At 38.6% G+C, this 18,521-nt stretch overlaps 1 protein-coding gene across 11 annotated transcripts in view; it reads right to left on the bottom strand.

Annotated features, from left to right (window-relative positions):
* Positions 1-18,521, bottom strand: part of EYA4 (EYA transcriptional coactivator and phosphatase 4) — a 321,968-nt gene that overhangs the window by 66,771 nt on the left and 236,676 nt on the right. For 6 of the 11 annotated variants that reach the window (XM_043592407.1, XM_043592410.1, XM_043592411.1 and 3 more), the window contains exon 4: positions 3,271-3,395. In XM_043592407.1, coding sequence (XP_043448342.1) covers positions 3,271-3,395 — 125 coding nt within the window. Of the gene's footprint in view, positions 1-1,814; positions 1,884-3,270; positions 3,396-18,521 lie in introns of all 11 variants that reach the window. The other 5 variants (XM_043592404.1, XM_043592403.1, XM_043592402.1 and 2 more) reach the window with 1 other exon arrangement.

Here is an 18,521-nt window from a genome sequence, read left to right as displayed (position 1 = left end):
TAACACTTAGAAAAATGTTTCTGGTTGAGACTAGATCTAAATCACTAAACACTGATTGTACGCATTCACTATGGTAAAGCTGTCCGTGTTACATGAATATTTTAGAGCAGAACAACAGCCGTGAGCTAAAAAAAATGTTTTTCAACACACTGTTTTAAAAAAACACATCAAAACTAGAATATTTTATGACTTGACAATTATGAAATTTAAATACTGGGACCCATAAATAAGGTTTTATTGGAACCTAATGAATCTCATTAATTTATTTATGCATTGCCCATGGCTGCTTTCTGAGTTATGATGGCAGAGCTGAGTAGCTGAAACAAACGCAGTATGTTCTATAAAGGCTAAAATATTTGCTATCTGGCTCTTTACAGAAAGAGACCCCTGAGTTACAATTAAGAGAAACGAAATTCTTCAACATATTTTTAAGTATAAAAAGTATATTTTGGGGCACCTGGGTGGCTAAAATGGGTAAGCGTCTAACTCGAACTCTGTGAGTTCGAGCCCCGCATCAGGCTCTGTGCTGACAGCTGGGAGCCTGGAGCCTGCTTTGGATTCTGTGTCTCCCTCTCTCTCTGCCCCTCCCCCACTCATGCGTGCTCACGCGCGCGCTCTCTCTCTCTCTCTCTCTCTCTCTCTCACAAAAATAAGTAAACATTAAAAAATTTTTAAGAAAGTATATTTTAAGTGTGGAATCGAAAAAAAAAATTCAAGCCAGAACTATAAAGATGTAAGTAATGGGCATAACGGAGTATTCTTCATTCACTGGTCATATATTTTGATTTAATCAGAGACACAGCAAGGTCCAGCCAAACTGCCTATCCTAACTTCTTTCTTGTAATGCACATTTCCAATAGGTAGAGAGGTTTTCTTTTTAATCTTAATATTGGATGATTCCATGTTAGTGTTATAGTTTTGCTTTTAGTTCTTAATTTTGTTAGTGTATTAACTTTTGATTTAGAAATAGTTTGTTTATACTTTTATATATTTTATGTATATGAAGTATCTATAGTTCAATGTATTGTAAGAGTTAATATTAATTTATAATTTTAAATGTACAGCTTTCATCACTGATAATTCTTTAAATGGTGGAATTTAAAAATTTTTTTTTAATGTTTATTTTTGAAAGAGACAGAGACAGAATGCGAGTGAGTTAGGGGCAGACAGAGAGGGAGACACAGAAGCAGAAGGAGGCTCCAGGCTCTGAGCCGTCAGCACAGAGCCCGACGCAGGGCTTGAACTCACGAGCTGTGAGATCATGATCTGAGCCAAAGTCGGACGCTCAACCGACTCAGCCACCCAGGCGCCCCTAAATGGTGGAATTTTAAATGTTTATGTTACTTTAGGTATTTTAATAGGAACATTTATTGAAGTCCATAAAATGGCAACTATCTTTCTGCCACGTTCAGAATTTAAATAAAGACAGCCTGTAGGTTATGGCGATGACTGAGGTTGTGTACATGTACAATATGCTTCACTTGCTCTTATTGATAGGAGTGCTGTGCTGAATTACCCACTTAATCGAACGATATGCAGTTAGAAAAACAACAGATGCATCTGTTTGTACATTACAAAAAATGTCAGAGAAGAAGGCTACTGATCTAAGGAAACTACTATTAGAATACTAGCTGGTAAGAAAAAAAACATAGTCAGCTTATCTATAAGCAACAAAAAGTCACGTTTATCTCTCCTTTTTCTTTACAAGTACCGAACACAGAAAAGGAAGTGCAGACAGAAAAAGCGACAGAAAGCACACCAGAAGGGCAACACCACACACCCAAACACATGCAGTGTACCATCATCTCTCATACTTGTTGCAGAAGAGGGGGTGTTGCAACTCAGCAACCAGTCTGCAGTGTTTAAAACAGTCATGTTGTCCCCTGAGAACAGGAACAGCGTAAGGGTTCATTGTCTGAATGCCTGCCCTCCGTACATGAATAGTCTTCAAAGCTTGCACTGTTTCCTGACCTTTTAGCCCAAATTATACCTGCACTGTATGACTTTTACATTTTATTTTATCAGGTCTGTTTTAGTTCAGTTAAATATATATGCCTGACGATTACTGAATTCCCAAGGTTTGATTCCAGACTTTTAAAAAATCTTATTATACGTACGCAAGTGAAGGTTTAAGTACAAATGTTCTTGCACCAGGAATCATCACTGAACAATCTTACAAATTTGCAATCTCCAATTAATAAGCTAAGAGTATAGATGCATGTTTAGAGACAAATAAACATTATCAACAAGGAAAATGTTAATCTACAGAGGGTTTGGTGTAAAACATCATTAAATACAGGCGAGTTGCAATGCACACAACTTCACAAAAAATTTTTTAGCTTGCACAGCTATTTTAAAATAAATGGGAAGAGGTGTACCAGTTTCACAAATACTTATTGAAAATTTAAAAGAAAATATGATGTGGCAAATGTTGTTATCTAATAATATGATTAGTTTATATTTTAAAACAAATTTCATATAATTTTTCTCCTATTGACTAAAACAGATATATAAAACTTAAAAACGATGGTGAATAATTTAAGAAGTAGCTTACACATAATATGTGTGTATATATGTCATCTCTGTATATTCTGATGCAAAAATTAGACCAAATTTTATGATGGCTAAATGCCTTCTATAAATCAGTAGGACAGAATATTTGAAATGACTATTATTGTTACCATATGCTTCGCCATAATTATAGGTTAATCAAATGAGAAAATACATGAAAAATTTTTATCCTCATTTTAAATACATTAGGTATTACTCTCTTTGAAAAGAAAATGCAGCAGGCATATTTTTCTATTCTCAAACCACTTTTAAGAAAAAGGTTTTTAAGAAAGAATTGGGGGTAGCCTTTCCCCTACAATTCGAAATTAAACCAAAAACTAGTGTAACTAGTATAATTTCTCTTCTCTTCTCTTCTTTTCTCTCTCTCTCAAGATCAGAGTGCAAATCTTTTCGTCACATTTTCTGTATTTTTTTTCGAATACCGACAAGGGCAAATACAAAAAGGAAGCTTTGTTAAAAGCCCTTAAAATGTTATTCAGGGCTATTTATTCTTTCCAAAAATTTCCAGCTACCGAGGAGATGTAAAAGTTTCAATAAAATCAACAGCATAATCAATAACTTATTAGCCATATATATTCCTTGGATATAATACTGGCTAGGTTATTGCTAATAAGGTTACTTATTAGCATATCCCTCACATGTGGAATACTAGCGAACACTGAAACGTCATTCCAGGTTTCTTCAGGGCGGTACACTTACCTCCTGTCCCATTTGTGGTGACCGATGTGCTGCTGAGATTAGCCTTCTCCAGTTTGGAGCTACCAGGAGTATCACCACTTCCGACAAGAGGATGAGGACTTGCTAGGTCCTGCATTTCCATAGACCTGTGAAAGCAGGAAGCAACAGAGAGAAAGCTGAAATCTTAGCAATAATTTCTTAATAAACTATATATATCATTCCACCGAGCACACATGAAATCTCATAGTAAGAATTGAAACCGATAGCTAAGACTTCTTTGCTAACCAGGTGAACATGACAGTCCATCAACAATTAATAAATAAATAAAACTTCCATGGTAATGAGCCTCGTAATTAGTTTACTTGTAATCTTACTCTTGTATATAATGAAGTACAGAAGATAGCAGATTCTGTCATCTTAGCTGTTTGAGTTGATATAGATTATCCTCCCTCCTACATTAATCATCTTCGTTATAAACATGTAGAAATGTTGAAAATATGTGACTCCTAAAATTTGATGTCCCCAGGCACCAGTGAAATAAAGTATAAACTCAAAGCCAGAGCAGAAACTTCTGGCTGACCTTGTGGACCCAGAGCTTAAAACTGAGCCTAAGGACTGAGGGTTAGAGTTGTTACAACTTTAGTATCTATTCAGGAATAGAAGACTTGACTTAACTTCTGTTTCAGGGAATGTGTTGGAATTGAGCAGAGACTCTTGAAAGGCTAACCCTCTTTGGAAACAGAAACTCAAGAGCAGAATTTCACAGTGGTCCAAAAGAAGCCACACATGCGTCAATGAAAGAAGGGAAACACAAGAGATAAACCAAAATTGAGAGAATTTATAACCAACATGCAACCCTATACAAAATACTGAAGACCTTCAGCTGAAAGTAAGGATACCAGATAAAAACTCAGATCTACAGGGAGGAATGAAGAGTGGTTGAAATGTAAATATATAGGTAAATGCAAAGATTATCCTTTGTTTTTCTTTTAATTCATGAAAGACAGCCAACTGAAACAAAAAACACCTATAACATTGTATTATGCGATTTATAATATGGTATAAGAGTAAAATATGTGTCAATAGCACAAAGGATAGCGGGGCAAAATGATATTCTTTTAAGGTTCTTTCATTTGGCATAAGATGTTTAGGATACACCAAGTAATCCCAATATTAAATATTAATAAGAAAAATACTAACAAGTATAACAAAAAGTCAATGGAATAATTAAAATAAAACATTTAAAAATTTGATTAACCTCAAAGACCAGGAAAAGAGAAAGGAAAAAATAACATATGTGAAAAATAGAAAACACACAGCAAGATAGCATACTCACGCCTAACCAGATCAACGATTACACTAAATATCAATGGACTAAATGCTCCAATGAAGAGCCAAAGATTGTCAGATTGGAATAAACAGACACAGGACAACTATTAGGGATCTACCGGAAAAGTACTTTAAATACAGGTACACTGTGATACTATGGTGTACTGCTCAGAATTCATTCCTACAGCTGCTGGGAGTGTTACCAACAGTTAGTTCTCAACTAAATTCCTTTCCAAGATTTGATCTCAACCAGAGTCATTTTGCCCCAAATCACACTCCTTCCTTTAGCCTTCATCTACTGACTAGTCATGAAGGGCGATAAAGATACTTCCCACACCCTGAAGGTCACTCAAGTCTAGAGCCACCGTAAGATCAGTTGAGACCTTTGTTGCAACTACACTGAAGTTCAAAGTCTCTCAGTCTAATCATGTTTCCTTCATCCCCTCAAATGTATTACTACTGAAAGCACAACCCAATAAACTCCTGGCACATAAATCTCCGTGTTAGAGTCTGTTCCCTGGGAACTTGAACCGTGATAAGGCACAACTAGGTTCAGGGTCAAGGACAGAAAACAATATAACATGTAAATAATAAACATTAGATAAATGTTTGGGCTACTATAGTATCACACAAAACGGCCCTCCAAATGAACAGTATTGGCAGATACAAAGAGATAATTAAGAAAATGAAATAAATGATAAATCCTTCAGGATATAATAATCCTAGATGTGCATACCTACTAGCCAAGCCTCAAAACATACAAAGCAAAAACTAACAGCGTCAAAGGAAGAAACTGATCAGTCCATGATCATATTTGGAGTTTTAATAACTTTCTCTCCACAGTAACCAACTGCAAAAGTAGACATTATCATCAACATGCCATAACTGACTGTACTGACATAGTACACTAACAGCCAATAATTATAAAAATACATCTTATTTTCAAGTGCACATAGAATGTCCATCGAAAGGACTACAAGGTAGGTATAATAAAATAAGCATCATTGTATTTTAAATTAAACCTTATAGAGAATAGAATCTGGCCACAATGAATTAAATTAGAAAATAATAGTAAAATACATGAAATAACCATTAATATTTGAAAATTAGACCCCACACTTCTAAGTAACCTATGAGTCAAAGAAGAAATCACAAATAAATGTAGAAACAAATGTAGAAAATACTCAGGACAAAATAATAATGAAAACACATCAAATCACCCCACATGCGGTAAACTGATCTTTGACAGAGTAGCAAAGACAATACAGTGGAGTAAAGACAGTTTCTCTAATAAATGGAGCTGGAAAAACTAGACACACACACACACACACACACACAAACTAGACACAGACCCTACACTATACTCTTCACAAAAATTAATTCAAAATTGATCACAGACCTAGATAGAAAATGCAAAACTATAAAACTCCTAGAAGATAACATAAGAGAAAACTAGATGACTTTGGGAATGACTCTGAGTTTTGAAAACACCACCAAAGACAGAATCCATGAAAAAAAAATAATGATAAGTTGGGTTTATTAAAATTAAAAACTTCTCTTCAAAAGTCAATGTCAAGAGAATTCAAGTTGGAGCAGAGGGTATATGGGAAATCTCTGTACCATCCTCTCAACTGTGCTGTGGAACTTTAGCTGAAGAAAAAATAGTCTTTAAAACAAAAAAAGGCAACATCAAATCACTTGTGAAATGCAAATAAAGCAGTAGTTAATGAGAAATTTATAACTTTATATGATTATATTAGAAAAGGAAAAGGGTTTAAAATCTGTGGGTTAAGCATCTGACTCTTGATTTCAGCTCAGATTCTACACTAATAAATTAGTGAAATATAATTCACTATATTATTTGTATATAATATTTCTCTCTCTCTCCCTCTCTTTCTGTCCCTCCCCCCTCTCTCTCTCATGTTAACAAATAAACTTAAAAAAACATTTGGAAAGCAAATAATGCAATTCAATATAGTAACAGAATATTATTTCAAGTACAAAAAAAGCATTTGACAATATTCATCATCCATTCATGATACAAACTCTCAGCAAACTAAAAGTATTTTCCTCACATCTGATAAAGACCATTCTTGAAAAATCTATCATATTTAATGAAAAAATATTGAATTTTTTCTCCTAAAGATCAGAATCAAGGCAGGGATAGCTAGCTGTTTTTCCCATTTCAACACATTTGCCTGGTAATATTAGCTAGTATAAGAGGACAAAAATAAATAAATAAAAGAGGTGAAGTTTTGAAAGAGAGAAAAAATACTGTTAATTCACAGATAACATTATTAGTTATGTAGAAAACACTGAGAAATCTATAAAAACAATACAAAACACACTAGAATAGATGAGTGAATTTACCAAATTACAGGTACAACGTCTTGCCAGTACTAGATTGAAACATGAACCAAAAATATCTGAAGCTTCAGTCAATGCTGCTCCAGTTCAAATATTGAAATATCAAAATGATAGTTATTCAGAAGACTGGAAGTTCGAATGATGGTTGTTCAAGAGATTGGAAGTTCCCCTCCTGCTCAACTCAACTCTTAAGGGGAAAGTGAATGCTCAAACCCTCACCTTAACTGTCAGCCAGAGACAAGGACTTACTTAGACTACTTGAGAAATAAACACAACAAAAAAATACTATGCTTCAGTCTCTACTGAGCCTTTGTATATAATGTTCAAAACACCATAAATATTTTTAAAGCTTATTTATTTATTTTGAGAAAGAAAAAGAGCACAAGCAGGGGAAAGACACAGAGAGAGGGAGAGAGAGAATCCCAAACAGGGATAATATTTTGAGTCATAACAAGAAGTAGGAAAATGTGAACCCTAGTGAAGAGAAAACATAGTAAACAGAAGCAGGTCTGTTTATGACCCAGGTTTTAGAATTAGCAGATAAGGATTTAAAAATTATTATAAATATATAAAATAATTTACAGGAAAAGATATATACCCACACAAGGTATACACATATAAATAAATATGTTACATATATATATATACACACACACATATATATACATGTGTGCCATATATATTTATATATACATATAATACATTTATATAATCTGTACATATTTATATATATCTCAGATTTATGGACATTAATATGAATATGCAATATACATATATATATCTATATTGAATATAGAAAAGAAATGGAAATTTAAAAAATGAAAATTCTAGAACAAAAATTATAATATATTAAATAAAAATATTCTTTGGATGAATTTAACAGCAGATTAGACACTGCAAAAGAAAGAATCAGTAAGTCTGAAGCTGGGCCATTAGAAATTACTTAAATTAGAGCAGCATGACAAAAATTGGGGCAGCCTAATTAAACTGAGTATAAGTAACTTGTGTAATATTATCGGGAAGCAAGAAAGAGAATGAAACAGAACAATACTGAAGTAAGTAATGGCCAAAATTTCTCCAAATTTGATGAAACACCAACCCACAGATCCTTGAAATACAATGAACAACAAATGAGCCAAAGGAAAAGAAAACCATAGGTAGGCACATTACAGTCAAATTCTGAAAAAAGCATAAATAGAAAGCTTATAGCAGACAGATTAAAAAAAGACACACAGAAGGAAATAGTAGTATTCCCAAAAAACTACTCTCGATAACACATTCCTAGTAATAGGCTTAATTACTATAAATAATGAATGTTCATGACTTGATCATCTCCTACTGGACCCACTCAGTGTATTTTTAATGTAAGTGACCAAAATATTAATGATTGCTTATTCTATGCAAAGCACGGTCACAGCTGTTCGGATTGCTGACTGAAGAAAACACGGTCCTACCCTCCAGGGGTTTATGATCCAAACGGGAAGGCAGATCTTGCACAAAGAAAATTAAAGTACATGAAATGTCCACGGAGTGGAATAGACAGAAATCAGTAATGAACTGAGAGCATGGGAAATTTTCTCAGAAACTAGTAGCTGGGTTTTGATGATTTCAAAGGGATTCTGGGGGAAGCATCTGGTCAGTGCTACTGCTGAAGCTGCAAGGCAGCCTAGGGGTTCATAGCCAATTTAGACCGCATGCAAAATGGAGAAACAAGGAAAATTAATCAGGAATGAAGGTTGGAGCATACACTGAAGAGAGGAGGAAAACTATGCTGTTTCTGCAAAACAAAAGTGGTCTTGGTATTTTATATTCCAGTTTCCAGGAAACCCAAGTACAATTATCTGAATCTTTACAATAAGTTCTCTTTGCTTGAATCACTTTAGTGGGCTGAGATTTCTTAAAATTAAAATACCCGTTCGAGAACAGACGTGCGTTACTACCACACACTATATAGCAAGAAGATTTCTGTGCTTCCTACTGCATGTTCTGTAATCAATTTAATTCTGAAATGTCAGTTTCTGTCTAAATCTGCTTTGTGTAAAACGGAATATACAAAATATAAAATTTACCATAGACTTTAACAGCAGAAAACGATTAATGGTACCATTTTTGCTGAGTACCTATGGTATGATGCATTCTATGCCTGGAACTTCTTATATATTCTCTCCTTTGGTCTTTACAATAACACACTGATATGCGTATTACTTTCCACAGTTTATAGGTGAAGCAATTGAGGCTTAAAGAGGATACACGGCCTGCCCAAGACCATGTAGGTAGAGAGTGGCAGCACTAGAATTCGAACTTGTGTCTATCTGATGGCAAAGCCCAGGTTCTTTCTGTCGCATACTGTATGTTTCCCGTTTTTCAAAGTGACTTTAATTTTTTCACACTGTGAAACCACAATCAGGAATGTATCACCCTTCAATAAAACATCCTGAATGGTTTTCAAAAATTACTGAGGTCAATACAAGCATCAACTCTGCCAAATCTATACTTGTTACTACCATCTTTAAAGATGACCCTTTCCCCCTCCTCCCGCCCCCAAGATGTCTGTTTCAACCCTTTTTTTAGTGGCCCTTATGTCATAAGGCCATGTGAATACTAGCATCAATCTGGACAATTTAAAAAAAATGAATTTATCCACAAACACAAAAACTCATTTAAAAAATAAAGAATTGCAGGTCACATTCAACTAGTGTCACGGTCCTTTTCTGAAATTCTTTGGTAGCATAAATGGAATTTGTTTCTAACCGACTGAAATATCCTCCTGAAACCCGATGGAGTAAGCTTTATATTTGTGTATTTTAGAGTCTACTCTAACTCAGAAGCCATAATTCCTTCTGCACAGATCCTGGTAATGTGGTACAGCCTGTGTATCTATAGGCTGAGATTCCATCAATCCTTCATGACCCAAGAAATGTGCAAAAGCATCCAATACGTTCAAGGACACTCACTATCATACCAGCTTATTTTCTTTGCATAAAGTGGACGATATGTGTGCCCAGCTATATGTCTCACGCTGTTAATCTTCCTTGTAACCACCATGAACTTAAGGAAAGAGTTCAAGCATTTGCTTTGCTTATCACTTCCTTTCCTAATATCAACCTTAATTCCCCTTAGCTGCAAAGTAGGAGTAACAACATCAACTTCCACTTAAATAATGCACATCTTAGCTCCATTAGGACAGGGATTAGTTTCTATCTTATTCATTGTTTGTTTTTTTCTCTACACTTAGAATTGTGCAGGCTACTTAGTGAGTGCTAATGAGTGAACAATAAGATAGGAATAAGAAAAATGTAGATGAAGTGGTCTGAGTCACTTGGAGTCAAATGTAGTCTAGTTCAGAAAACACTGTTGGAACATCTGCTATGTGCTAGAGACAGTTCTAAGAATACATAAAGTGTCTTCAGAGAACTTGCAGGCCAGTGGAAAGCAAGGGAAGAGGTGGAGGGAAACAAGGTTCAGCTCTCTGATGTGAATGTGTGTGGAAGCTTTCATATCTCTATGTATAGTGTTAGATCTCCCAAACCAGTAAGAAATTGTGTGTGTGTGTGTGTGTGTGTGTGTGTGTGTGTGTGTACTCATGTGTTAGGGGGAAAGGGGAGAAAGATGCTGTGCATGGGTAAAGAAAGCCACCATGGAAGAAAAGAATAAGATACAGCGACTCGGTCAACTTAGATCAGATGAAAGTCACGGCATGTCACTACTGAGTACCAGCTCCCACATTCTGAAGAAAGCTCACCAGGTAACAATGCCAGGCCATCTTAAACCAACACGTTTCAGATTAGAATCCAAGAAACCCTTGTCATAGCTGCAAAGCTACGCCAGTTTCTCCTCTGGCAGTAGATTGGGAGGTGGGGATCCTCTCCAGTGGATGTAGATCCATTATGTCATTGATCAGGTGAACAGACAGCCCTGGAAGGAGGCCATCATGAACCCATTTTCCCAGACATGGTCAGAACTGGGTCCCACTATACAGAAGAGGAAATGTAGGTCAAAGAAGACCCCTAGAAACAAGTATCAAGAAAATGGTCCATGCATAATGGGAGCTGTTCATGCACTTTGCCAGTGACCTCATGCCTGTCCCTGAGGCCAGCATGAATGCTTGCAGCACATGTGACCTGTCTGCCAGGGTGACCTCAGGCCCTGGAGTAAAAGCAAATAAAGCCATGAACACACTGTTCTCTGGACACTTTTACAGTCTTTCCTTTCCAGGGCTTGTAGCTCTACCCTTGAGATCTGCAACTCTGGCCCTTTCTTCACTATGAGCCTAACAAATTATCCCGATAAAACATGGTTTCCCCACCAAAGAAATGTGAGTAAATATTTTTTAAAAACAGAGGCGTATCTCTAAATTTAGGCTTTTAAAGCCCTCCCTCCCACTTAACCTGTAAACAAAGAAAAAAAGTCTAATGAATTTTTCAAGCACTATTTGAATGGTACAGGACTCACGTTTCTGTTAGATCAGTTACAAACCATGGTTAATGAAGCAGGAAATTATTTCCCTTTAAAGAAGGAAAGCTGAAGGCCACAATTAAAACAGCTAATGCTATCAATTATACCAGAATACATGGACTCTTTTTCTGAGAAAAACTCTACCAGTAGGGATCAAACTGGATGAATGAATGAGGGTTTTTCAACACTAGAAAGCTGAATTAAAAAGAGCAAAGCATTAACATATTAAATAAAGATGACAGAATTTCAGGCTCTGAAGGGACATTCAATGTCCTCAAATGCAAAAATACCATTTTACGGGGTGCCTGGGTGGCTCGGTCGGTTGTGCCTCCGACTTCAGCTAAGGTCATGATCTCAAGGTTTGTGAGTTTAAGCCCCACCTCAGGCTCTGTGCTGTCAGTGTGGAGCCTGCTTTGGGTCCTCGGCCCCCCTCTCTTTCTGCACCTCCCCTCCCCCGCTTGTGCTCTTCTTCTCTCAAAAATAAATAACAACATTTAAAAAAAGAAAAAACAATACCATTTTATGCTTGAGGCTGTGAAGGCAGCGTTAAGAGCCTACACGGTAGACTCAGGCTTGGGTTTTAACATCTGCCTCTACCATTGCCAGTCACCGAACCTTAGGCTCAAAAATGGAGACAATAATATCCACTAGAGGGCTACTGCATGAATTAAATAAGATCTCTCCCCCCCCCCCCCCCCCCCCCCACAGCATGGACTTTGGCATACAGATCTTAATAAATGTTAGCTATTACTACAATCATTTCCATAACACCGTCAATAAATGCTTGATTTGTCTGTTTGCAAACCTGTGTTAACAAGAAAACGGTTTCCTTAAGAGGCGGCCCATTTCATTTTCAGATTAATCTTACTATTAGGAAGATTCCCATATACAGTATCCACGGGACTTTGGTTTTACAAGAAATTTAGCCCACTGACATGGGTCAAGTCTAAACCTTCTTTCCCGTATCCGCCCTTCAAACATCAGAGAGGGCTGTCCTGACCTAGAGCCTTTATAGGTACAAAGTGTAGGTACAAAATACAAAACATTACAACTCTCGCTATGCACGCATCAGCACAGCCTGAAGAGTACATTAGCCAGCAGGCACTTTGTGGTACTAACACATGCTGAAAGTCAGCTAACCAAACCCGTACGTCTTTGTCCCATGTTAGGATTTACAGTCCTGTTTTCTCTCAGTCACTACACACGGAGTTGGCACTGGACCTCAAGTAAACAGCTTCTTGTGCGTTCCTCCTGATGCCCTCCTGTTGGAACAAGTCCGCTGTTTCCGCTTGTCCCGTTAGATTCTGATGCTACTGTTCAATGTACTTTTCCCCTGTGCCATGACACCAATAAACTTCCTTAGCATGCCTTCGATGCCGAATCACAGAAGCATGTTGAAAAGGCCAAGGTCAAGGACAGATCTTGAAGAGGACGCTTAGAGGAGTATCTTCAGATTTATCTCAACTCCTCAGGAATAATTATCGAGTTAATAGTAGTACCATCAGGCAGTCTGTGTTTTTCTGTCATTCCCCCACCCTCATAAACATATCAAGAGGCTTTGACACACACCTTGTTGAATTCTAGATGTACTTCATATAATGCATGCCTTTGTTCCTCGTTTCTGGTACTGCCGTCACAAAAGACTATGAAGCTATTCTGTATGCCTTCCGCTTAGAGAACCCGTACTGCATTCTTGTGATCACAGCCCACTAATTATTTACATTTAATTGTCCAAGAACATAATTTTGGGATCAACAATTCATAACAATTTTGCTCTCTACAGTTTATGTCACATAAAGAAACAATGACAAAATTACTTATCTTAAGCAATACGATGATAAAATATACATAAGGTGTGAGCTTATGTATTACATAAAAATACGGACTGGGAATCCGAAACATGAATATAAGTCTGTGATCTACTACCTAGAAAAAGTTAATGGGTGTGTGTGTGTAGATGGTTTTCCAAATATCTTCTCAGGTTTACAGGGCTCCCTAAATAACACCGAGAGTCTTCCATAGACAGGCATTCTGTGCTCTCTTCCTTTTTATGCCAAGACATTCTGTATCTTTATGAGGTTACTCAACCCATTCACTTTGAACGCAAGGAAGTTAGCACCTGCCACGAGGGATCAGAATGTGAAATATGATGAGGGAGCCCTGTGATAAGTGACCTTAGCAAACAAAAATAAAACCCCTACAAAAAAAAAGAAGAAAATGCAGCAATGCACAAACTAGAGTACTGTGTGGCTGTAAACATAAGCAATTAAAGTTCCACTCCATAGTAAACAGTAGTTGAGTGCATGACTCATGGGCCAGCAATGCCAGGAGACGTCAGGGAACTCCCCACTGCCCCATCTTTATGACACTATAACATGATAGTCTCCATTAAAAAAAAAAAAAAAAAGTGGACCAGCCATCTTAGTGATAGGAACCTGGGGCCCATTTCTCATCTGACATAATACTTCACGGAGCAGGTCCAAAAACAATGCAGGGCCCTTGAAATCAGCAGCAGCTCAGGACTCTGATCCATGCCAAAGAGCAAGATGAGAAATGGGGCTGGTATAAATATTCATTGGGAAGTTCCGGCCAACCTCCTTGTGCTGTGTGCTTAGTGCAACTCAAAACTGTTCCACCTGGTCCCTTCTGGCTCCCTCATGTCTACCAGGGGCTGGCAGCTGGAAAGCAGGCTGAGCCTTGGAGATCTTTTAATTTGTAAAGCACCGGAGGGGCAGGCAGGAGGGATGATAATGCATAGGCTAGGTTTCAATTACAGGACTGTCTCTTTCCCAGGTGGAAGGCAACACTGCAGAGAATTCAATGTCTCATCTATTAAGGCCCCTCAGGAGATGCCTCGGTGCTTTGCAAATGCTGGCGGTGTGGAATAATCCTCCCAACAAAAATCCTGACAAAATACATCAAGCAAATTGAGTATTTTGTTAGGCTCACGTGCAATCTTTCCTCGTCTCTCATTTTCCAAAATAAAATCGTCCTGTAACTTCTGCTTGGAAAAAAAACAGAGAGCTGCTTCTAAGTTCAGAAATAAGTGGCTGTTTAGCCTATAAAATGTAGGATGAGAGAGGCTTTGAGATCACCATCCCATGAATCTCGCTGCCAAAAAGGTTTTTAAATATTGCATAAACTGAAATGTGTTCCAACCATTAACATTTAAGGGGAGCACACAATGTTCCAAATTTAAACTGCTTGACCAGTTCCCAAAAGCTTGACGAACATACACTACGGTGTAATTATTTCTTTACAATAAAAATGTCATGATGTCATTAATTTTTAGGATACCCATCTCAGAGATCTGTTATAGTTTGTCAGTGATGGAGAGGGGAGGGTGTGCTTCATACTCTACCTGCTGCAAAGCAAGGTTCATCAAATACAAAAAAAAAAAAAAACCAAAAACAAAAAAACACATGATGAATGGTTAACGAGGGTCTACTTGATTAGATGAGTACTGACTGTGCTAATAATTACAAATCAATATTATCCATGTATTAGAGTAGATCTATCAGTTCTATTACTTGGACAAATTTCCTAGGTGGGTCACTTTATTTCTATTACGTATTAAAAAGGAAGAAAAAGGGGTCACCTGGATGGCTCAGTTGGTTAAGCGTCTGGCTCTTGGTTTCGGCTCAGATCATGATCTTGACACTCATGAGTTCGAGCCCCCCTCCCTCCCCCCCCCCCCACCATGTCAAGCTCTTTACTGACAGGGCAGAGCCTGCTTGGGATTGTCTCTCCCTCTCTCTCTGCCCCTCACCTGCTCTCACTCTCTCTCTCTCTCTCAGAATAAATATACTAATTTTTTTTTTTTTTAAAGGGGAAAAAAAAAAGTTGCTTTTGTTTTTAACTCTGTCAATTTCACATGTGCCCCAGCACAGTCTCTTCTCCCCGGGGCAGTTAGAGCTTTGCAATAACCAACTCAAACTCTACAGAACTTTCTAATGTCACTCTGTCCTTTGTAGAGTAATTCCCAAATTCCTCCCCTGGCCTCTAAGGCCTACTTCCTCACATGACACTCCAGTGCCTCAGTTCTCTCACCTTGGATCCCAATGTTTGCCCTCAGCCATGAAGCTCCCCCCGGCCTGCTATATCTCACGTCCCTGACCCTGACTGCAGGTCTCCAACATGCCCGACAGGCTCACAGAGCAGGGCCTCTGCACCTGATATTTCCCGTCCGTGGAATACAGTTCCCTCAGCCATCCTCCTTGTCCTGTTTCTCGGCTCAAACATTTCCTATTCAGAGAGCCTTTCCTTTCCTTATAAAACAGCAACACCCCCACGCAACAACTGCCTATTATCCCGCTACTTTGCTTTAGTCTTCTCCAAGGCAATTATCTCCCTTGACTCAATATATACTAATTTATTTGTTAACTATCTCTCCCTTTAGAATCTAATGCTCCCTGAGAGCAGGGGCTATTTGTTCACTGTATCTATAGCACTAGAACTGGGCCAAGTACATAGTAATTGTTCAATTAATAGTTGCTGAGTATGTGAGTGAAGTATCCACTAATTTCACCCGACTGACCTAGTTAGTCCTAGTTACATAGGTTTTATTCCATTGCTTCACATTACTAGTTTTCTGTGGCATAGTTTTATAGGTTTTTAGAATCACTTCCCCAATAATTTAAAAAATATGGTTGAAGTGTAGGGAATTTTATAGCTTGACAGAGAATCTCTAGGTTTTCATCCTTAAATCTGAAGTATAGGATAATTTGATAATTATTGCATGAGTGCCTAGGCATTACTTTCTATAATTTTGATAAAAACACAGTTTTGCCTGAAGTTCAACATTTTCTTGCCTTCTTTGCAAAATACAAATTTTAACTTGAGACTAAGTGTCTCAGTATGTTCGGGCTGCTTTAACAAAATACGATAGGCTGGATAGCTTATAAGTAAACCTAAAATTATTTCTCACTGTTCTGGAGGCTGGGAAATCCAAGATCAAGGTGCCAGCAGGGCTGAATTCCCTGGTGAGAGCTCTCCTGTGGTTCATAGCTAGCACTTTCTTTTCCACTGTGCCCTCACAGGTTAGAAGGGCTACGACCTCTCTGGAGCCTCTTTTATAAGGTCACTAACACCATTCATAAGGGCTCCACCCTCATGACTTCAGCACCTCCCAAAGGCCCACCTCCTAACACCATCATCTCTAGGGATTAGGCTTTCAATTTGTGAATTTTAGGGGGACACAAACATTCAGACCACAAGACTAAGCACTGAGGTAAAAAGTAAAAATATTCCATTTTCGATCCCCAAATAAAACTTTTTTTTAACGTTCATTTTTATTTTTGAGAGAGAAAGAGAGCGAGCAAGAGCGCCAAGTGGGGGAGGGGCAGAGAGAGAGAGGGAGACACAGAATCTGAAGCAGGATCCAGGCTCTGAGCTGTCAGCACCGAGCCCCATGGGGACTCGAACCCACAAACGGTGAGATGATGACCTGAGCCGAAGTCAAATGCTTAACTGACTGAGTCACCCAGCCGCCACCCCCTCCAGATAAAACTTTTTGAAGCCTCCGTGCAGCATAACATCTAAAATATCTCCTAAACATGTGTATGTCACTGAAATATAAATAATAATACTCTCTTTAAAACACTTCTGAAATCTACCCTGCTTCAAGAAAACCACTCCTCCCACTGGCTGTCCCCTCTGGCTGCTTCATTATCACTCCTCTTCCTTTCAAAGCCCAGATTCACACTGGAGTCAGATCTCGGTGTGATCTCACATCTTCTCAGATCTTCTCCTCACCTCGCTGTCCTGCTCTCCACTTGGACCACAGTCCACACTCCTTCCAGTAACTAGAGTCACCTCCTGATTTACTAATCCAGTGGGCTCTTTGTTTTTTCCCACTAACTCTTACTTTGGCCCTCTTCGGCATTTCACAGTGTTAATGACTTCTCCTCCAACTTTCTTCCTCGGAGGCTTCCTAAATACTTCTATAGTGGTCCTGTTGCCTGCTTGTGGGTTCTCCACTGTCACCTAAAAAAATAAAGAAATCTCCACTTTGGTGCAGGTATCCATTTCTCACCAACAAGGCGCAAGTGCCGCGGGGAAAGCTAAATCCGCGCTCAGCTCCAGGAGATGGCAGCCTAATTCTTCTCCCAAGTTAAGGACCGTCTCAGGAATCCTAAGTAAGGTAACCAGATTTGGGCTGTTAAGGTTCAGAAATAGCCAAAGTAGAAGCCAATGAATCACTGAAGGCGTAGACTCGCACACACCAAAAAAGACAGCCTGCAGGGGCACCTGGGTGGCTCAGTCACTTAGGGGTCCGACTTCGGCTCAGGTCACGATCTCACGGTCCGTGAGTTCGAGCCCCGCGTCGGGCTCTGTGCTGACAGCTCAGAGCCTGGAGCCTGCTTCGGATTCTGTGTCTCCCTCTCTCTCTGCCCCTTCCCCACTCATGCTCTGTCTCGCTCTGTCTCTGAAAGATAAATGTTAAAAAAAAAAAAAAGTCTGCCAACCGGGGGCCCCCAAACCAAAACGTGAGCCGAGGCTCAAGGGTATGTTGTTACAAGACATCTTAGAGGTGAGAAAGCAGTGACTGTTTATTCTTCACAGGGATTGGTTGTAACATTAGAATTCTTTCACATTACAGGGAATTGATCAGTGGTCACCTCATTTCAACCTTGGGCAACAGTTCAAGTTTTGCTTATGATTTCCAGAGGCATAAACAAGAAATGACCCAGGTCAAGTTAGCCTTGCAAAATCAGCTGAGTGAAGCTTTGTTGTATGAATAAACTGGTTTTGTCTGTTCAGGGAATTTTCAAGGCCTGGTCTCCGTTTGTTTTTTGATTTTCACCGTGCCAATGGAGCACAAGGAATACTTTGCTGGAGACTCGTGGTACGCTCTTCTTGACTCTTCCAGGAGAGCGTCCAGACCCAAACTGGATCTGGATGTGAACAAGGGAACACGGGGCCCCGATTTGTGCAACCAGTCATTCGATCGCCAGAGGAGAAACACACTCAGGGCAAATCCAAGACTGGACGGCAGAGCAAAAGGACACAAAGGAAAGTGGTTTCTTGGTGAAACTATTGAGCTCCAGGATCAACCACGCCCGAGGCCATTCTACCTCTGGAATTCGACTTATGTGTTCCAATAAATTACCTCATTGTTT

This window comes from Prionailurus bengalensis, chromosome B2, assembly GCF_016509475.1.
Source record: "Prionailurus bengalensis isolate Pbe53 chromosome B2, Fcat_Pben_1.1_paternal_pri, whole genome shotgun sequence".
NCBI classification, from domain to species: domain Eukaryota; kingdom Metazoa; phylum Chordata; class Mammalia; order Carnivora; family Felidae; genus Prionailurus; species Prionailurus bengalensis.
Note: the sequence above shows the minus strand (reverse complement) of the source record. Positions and strands in the feature narration are given on the sequence as shown.